This window comes from Petaurus breviceps, unplaced genomic scaffold (genome assembly GCF_028583685.1).
Source record: "Petaurus breviceps papuanus isolate PSGF00001 unplaced genomic scaffold, PetGlider_PUasm1.0 90792, whole genome shotgun sequence".
Taxonomy (NCBI): Eukaryota; Metazoa; Chordata; class Mammalia; order Diprotodontia; family Petauridae; genus Petaurus; species Petaurus breviceps.
In genome coordinates this window covers 19,957,061-19,963,770 of record NW_027187347.1, presented here as the reverse complement: position 1 = coordinate 19,963,770, position 6,710 = coordinate 19,957,061, and the positions used below count along the sequence as shown (strand labels likewise).

The window sequence follows — 6,710 nt, the reverse complement described above, 5'->3', positions numbered from 1 at the left end:
CTGGGATGGGGAAGGGTCTTGAGTTCATGCCATATGAGGACCAGATGAAGGAATTGGGGATATTTAGCCTGCATAAGAGTAGACTTCGGAAGGGGAGGACATGAAAGTTGCCTTCAATGATTTGACAGGCTGTCATATGAAAGGGGGATTAGATTTATTCTGTTTGGCCTTGACACAGAACCAGGAGCAGTGGTTAGAAATAACAAAGAGGCAAATTGAGGTCTGATGTCAGGAAACGCTCCCTAACAATTAGATCTATCTGAGATAGAATGGTCAGCCTCAGGAGGCAGTGGGTGCTCTTTCACCAGAGGTCTTTGAGCAGAAATGAGCAAACCCTGGTCATCACTGTTGTGATGGGGGCTCTCTTTCACATGTGGGCTGACTTCTAGATGAATGCTGAGGTTCCTTCCAACACTGAAAATGCTATGATTCCATGAAGAAGGTAAATGAAGAGGAGAGAGGAAATGGGAAGAGTAATGGGAAGTGTTGCAGTCATCCAGGTGAGAAGCAATGGAGGATGGAATGAGGGCAGTGATTATGCAAGTGGAAAAGAGGGGGCAGATATAAAAGAGAAGAGAAAGAATTAATGTGAATTAATGATTATTTAGATGGGAGGTAAGTCTGGAAGAGGGTCAGGTTAGGGGGTAACATAATGAGTTCCATTTTAGATATGGTTTGAGAACATTTATGGGTTATCTAGGTGGAACTATCTAGCAGGTAGTCAGTGATAAAGGACTGGTATTCAGGGGAGTGATAGGACTGGATGTATAGTCTTGTGAATCATTTGTGGAGATGTTATCTTCTCCTCATGGAATCTGATTAGATCACAAAGAGAGTATAGAGACAGAAAAGAAGATGGCCAAAGAATCTTGGGGGACATTCATACTTTGGAGGTAGGAGGTAGATGCCGAGTAGACTGAAAGCAGTAGACAGAAATACACAGTTATAGAAGCCAAGGGAGGCGAAACTATTCCAAATGAAAGTGTCAAAAGTTGAAGAGAAATTAATTAGGATAAAGAATAAGAAAATGCCATTGGTATTACAGGAAGTGAGAAGAAGATACAGAAGGAAATGACAGAATTTGACTGTGAAAAGCAGAGATATAGTTAAGATAGAAGACTGAGGAGATGGCAAGGTGAAAGGAAGGTATCCTAATTTTTAATCTGGGAATTTTAGTAGGAAATGGGGAAGGAGTGAGAGGGTAAAAAGAGATTGAAGATGAGAGAGACAGAGAGAATGATCAAAGTGCCAAGCTTTGATAAAGGACGTGGGCAAGAGTAGAAGGATTGGAATAATATCCTTCTCAGTAAGCAGAATCTTTCTCCCTCAGAAACTGGACAGATTACACTGTAGATAAGCAGAGTCCTAGAGGGATCCTGAAGTATGGAGTTGGAGAAAGGGAGATCTCTAAGAGAGCTTCAGTATTCCCAGGAAGGAAGGAGGTGAAGTTCTGCAATCAGAAGGAGAAGGAAGAAGTTGTAGAGAAGGTTTGAAGAAAGAAATTGTAGAATAACTATTGCAGGGAATGTGCTAATTAGGCAATTGGGGAAGAATAAAAGGATTGCTTGGCTGCAGTAAAGCTGGGTCCAGTTGAGATTAGAGAACATACATTTCTGGTGGACTCAGTAAGCACAGTGGTGTGACTCCATTAAGCAGCATTCTAGCAGAAGCAGAGAGGGCAAGTGGTGGGCATAGCCTGGGACTGGGGGCTCCATCTTCACATGCCTACTGTCACTTCCTGATTCCTACCTACCATTATGATGGGGAGTGATGGTGGCTAAAGTCCTGTTGCTGTTGTTTTTCTGGATGTTTGGTGACACAGAACAATAGATACTGCCTCAGATACGTGAAGTTATATAGATCTGTGTATCTGTCTTTACGGATACCATCAGATAGGTGATAATCTATGACTTAGTAGGTAGGAGAATTGGTCATAGAAGCTTGGAGTTAGGTTTGAAAGAATGAACTTGGTGGATGACAAGAAGAGTCAGTGAGTAGTCGGCAAAGTGAACTCCTGATACAGCCCTCAGGTCAATGGGTGCATTTCAAGCAACGCTGCACATGAAATGCTGCCTGAATCGGGCAGTGTTTAAATGGATGAAAACGATCAGCTCTCCAACTCTGTTTCATCACCGGTAAATCAAAGGGTACAATGGTTCAACTTGACAGACTCAGTGGGGTGAGAAATGTTTATGAGATGCTTATGTGACATGACTTCTAAGTTACTAAGTCCACTGTTGAGGTGACCTTAAAGGCCCTGAGGAATAGAAAGAAAAAGAAAATATACTTTTTCAAAAGCAGGAAAAATTATTTTTACATAAAAAGATTGATTTATTAGAGAAAGAGAAGAAATTGTGCCTAGAGAGAAAAAAAAGATTCCTTGAAAGAGTTTTTCTTTCTAGAATGACAGGTCTTCTCTTTGCCTTTGAATATTATTCTCTTTATTTCCATTTTCTCTCTTTTCCTTGGTTGAAACTGCTTTTTCTTTTTCAAGAAATGAATTGTCATGATTCTCAAATAGTAACAGAGAAAGTGGGTACCTCATTATCATGATGTGGCCATTGGCACAAAAACAGGCCAGGCAGGCACTGTTACACATGACCACCACAGCCGCTTGTAATATGAAGGATGTCTCTGTGATGTTATGAACATAAAGGCAAGTCTGGGAAGGCAATGAGAATACTTTGGCTTGTTTTTCTGAGCAGACAACTGCGTACTGATGATCTCCCATTTCCTGGGAAGTTGATGGGGAGTTCATGACCAGTTTTCTTTTTCTTCCTTTTTCATTATCATCCATACTGTTTGGGTCCCGCCAAACTTCATATGGTGGATGCATTAATCCCCCCAGACGGTCCATACAGGAGAATGTTAGAACAGCTCCTTTTAGCGTCAGTAATGTACCTATTAAAAATAATTTCAGATTATCAGTAACTGGAAATCCTTCTAAAACAGCTGGCATGAATGTGAATGATCTTCATCATGACTGCAATAATTTAAACCCTAACAGCATCACAGAATTACACAGAAAATCACCAGATTTGCTGAGTTGCCATTTCTGGAAGGAACCTAAGATGCCATCTAGTACAACACTCTAATTTTATAGATATATAGGACAGTGAAGTGACTTGACCAAGGTCATGTAGTCATTTGGTGAAGATCAAGGACTAGAACCCAGGTGTCCAGACTTTTAGCCCAGTGCTTTTCCATCATACCACGGTACCTCCTTTAAAATGACAGATGCATTTCTTTCTTTCTTTTTTTAAACTAATGTAGAGGAGTTGGCTAACAGAAATAATGTTAAGGCATTGTTTACTGAAATAGTTAAATGCAAAAAGAAAGTTATTGGGTGATCTGAGTCCATTACAATGGCACACAAGTTGCTAGATGATGCATTTTCTCCCTTTGAAATCAAAGGCAAATTCTTGTTACCAAATTGCAATGGGCTATTTTAAAACATGATCTACTACTAAGACCTGGGATTTACCATGGTGATTTTAACTAAATCTGGAAAAAAAGATCACCTCTATTCTTCAGTCCTTAACTTAGACTTACACTTCTTTATACAGAAAAGGGGGTTACTCACCTGGGCTCTCTGAGGCTGTATATTCATGCCACACCATCACCTATGGGAGCTTTCTGCCAGCCCTGGAGGACCCGAAACTACAAAGCTTAGGAGGCTGCTTGTGCTAGAGTGGCCTTTAGAACTTTCCAGACTCGCCCCTAAGGGGTGCCCTAGCAGCCCCTTCTCTCCTCTGTCCCTCAGTTCCTTGAGGTCTGTTGGAGAGACAGTAAGAGTGTTAACCCAGGCTCATGGTCCTCCAAAGAGTGTGAGTGAACAGAGACTTGAAGAGAGAAGGGTGACTGATGATATGAAACCAACCACAGCAAACCTCTTTAAATTGAAATTTGGGGGATCAAGAGGCAATTAACAAGTTTGTATATGATGTAATTATCTCAGTTGAGGCTTAGGCCTGAACCAAGGAGTCTTGCTGTAAATGGCAGTGCCTATTTGTTGGTAATGAAGGGTAAAGAGTTTTATGTGTGCCCACAGTATGAAGATGAGGGCAAAGGGAAGGAAGGTGGAATTCTAAATTGCACATAGGATGATCTAAATAGCAAACAGGGAGATCATGAAAAAGAAAAAAGGGGGTCGAGTTCCACCCATGTCTTTCTCTATTGATACTTGTGCTAAGATAACTAGGGGTGTGGGTAGGATAGTCTGAGCTAAGGACACCAAACCATAAGTCTTAAGGTGGGTTGGGTTCCCATGCTTAAAAAAAGAATCTCCTTGAAAGCTCTGAGGAATACTGGAATCAGAATGCAGTTACGCTTCATCCTCTCTCCAGTAGTGCCACCTTTCTGAATGAACCAGGCCAGATTCGTTTACATGGTGTATATATACACACATTCTAGCACCCTAAGCTACAGAAAGCAAGAAACAAATTCCAAAAAGAAAAAAAAACCGGAGAAGCCCTTACGTCTTGGTGATAACCTATTCACCAAATTCTTGTAAGCTGCAATAATTTCCCAACAAGCTATTCTTGAGATTGTCTTCTGACAATGTTATGTTTATTCGGTTAGTCCCCACCTACTGAGGGTTTCAGGTATTTCAGCATTCAAACTCGTCATTACCACTCTATGAATCTACTCACTTCAAAATTTCTTTTATTGTCAGGTAATAGATGGCCTCTCATTTCAGAATTTCACTTTGATATAAGCTAAAATCAAAGGGCTCTATTGTAAGGCTTAGCAATTAATTACATTGCAATTAATTACCTTGCAATTAATACATTGACCATTTTGGCAATCTCAATCAATCAATAAACAAGAATGTATCGTGTATCTAGTAAGTGTGAAGCACTCTGCTGAGTTCTGGCAACACAAAGAACAAAACAACCACTTGGAGCTTACATTCAATTGGGAAATACAACAGATACATACATAAGTATATATAAAATAAATATGTAAGGGAATAAATGCAAAATAAAAATTAGCTAAATATGAGGTGGTTAGAGAGGAGAGGCATTAGCTGGGAGGTCAGGAAAAACCTTATTCAGAAGATAAGGCATAAGCTGCCTCTTCAAAGGAGACCAGCATTCCACGGGGGCAGAATGAGGAGGGAGAGCATTCCAGGCACAGAGAGGGGATATGTAGTGTGCCTTGTGTAAGGGTAATAACGTGGCTGGAAAACAGACTGGTGCCAGATTGTGAGGAACTGCATAAAACCTAAAGAGAGACATCTAATTGGTATTCTAGTTGTAGTAGGGGAGCCTCTGGAGGTTATTGAGATCTGTGCCTAATAAAAATCACTTGGGCAGTTGGGCAGCTGTGTGGAGGATAAACTGGAGTGAAGAGAGTCAGAGCTGGGGGGAGAGAGCTTTGTAAGCCATTGCTATGATCTAGGCAAGAGGGACTGAACTAAGGTGAGACTGTATGAAGAGAGAAGGAATCAGATGCAAGAGACCACAGCATCACAGGTTTAGAACTGGAAAAGATCTTTCTGGCCATCAAATCCAATCTCTCATTGATGAGGAAATTAAGGCTGAGAAGTTAACTGATTTATCAGGTTCATATAATGAATATATCAGGCCTTCCTATCTCAAAGCCAGCATCCTGTCCACTGTGCCACAGATATCATATAGATAGAAAGTGCGATATTTGACAACTAACTAGATATGTGGAATGAAGGGATGTAATCAATCAGACCCTACCTCATAATGCTTCACTGTGAAGAATGGCATCAGACTGTGGGGTCCCTTGAAATCCAACCAAGGGACTTCGGTCAATAGGCAGTATGGAACTCTTGAAGATGTTTGATTAACCTCATCAGATCTGTGTTTATAAAGAATGAAGTGTGGGGGCAGCTAGGTGGTTCGGTGGATTAAGTGACGGGTCTCGATTCAGGAAGACCTGAGTTCAAATTTGATGCCAGATACTTATTAGTTGTGTGATTCTGGACAAATAATTTGAGTTCTTTCTGACTCAGTTTCTTCTGCTGTAAAGTGGGGACAATAATGGCACCTACCTCATAGAGTGTTATGATGATAAACCTAGATATCTGTAAAGTGTTTGGCACACAGTAGGTACTTAATAAATGTTTATTTCCTTTCTTCTTTCCTTCCTTCCTCTGTTCCTCACAGGTAGTAATACAATTTGGTGTAAGAATTATAATAATAAATTTGAAAAGGATTTGAAAGAAAGAAGAGATGGATCAAGATCGTAGAAATTACTATTTTATGGGGCAGCCAGGTGGTGCAGTGAATAAGAGTGCTGGCCCCGGTGTTGGGAGACCTGGGATGGTTCCAGCCTCAGATACTTGTCACCCATACAAAATAACTGGCCGTGTAACCTTGAGCAAGTTACTTAACCCTAATTGCTTAAAAAAAAAGAAATTACTAATTCAGATCCAGTTTTGAGGAAGAATACTATTTTTTTCTCAGAAGATTTTTTTTTTCCTTTGGTAAATGATGATTTGAAGAATTGGAATACTGTAACCTCTGGACACTTGGTAAGAATTACTGAAGAAGTGTGCATGCAACTCTAATCTCATAGGATCTCAGAGTTAGAAGGAACCTTGGAAGACATCTAGTCTAAGCCACGTATGCTGCTGAATGGAGCTGGAGGATGTCATACTACCATGCTGATTGTTGTTTTTGTTACCGTTCAGTTGTTTCAGGCATGTCTGACTCTTCGTGACCCCGTTTGGGGTT

The 6,710-nt window shown here is 40.6% G+C and overlaps 1 protein-coding gene across 2 annotated transcripts in view; it reads right to left on the bottom strand.

Annotated features, from left to right (window-relative positions):
• STXBP5L (syntaxin binding protein 5L) overlaps positions 1-6,710 on the bottom strand; it is a 423,473-nt gene that overhangs the window by 17,583 nt on the left and 399,180 nt on the right. For both annotated transcript variants that reach the window (XM_069070001.1, XM_069070002.1), the window contains exon 24: positions 2,541-2,901. In XM_069070001.1, coding sequence (XP_068926102.1) covers positions 2,541-2,901 — 361 coding nt within the window. The remainder of the gene's footprint in view (positions 1-2,540; positions 2,902-6,710) is intronic.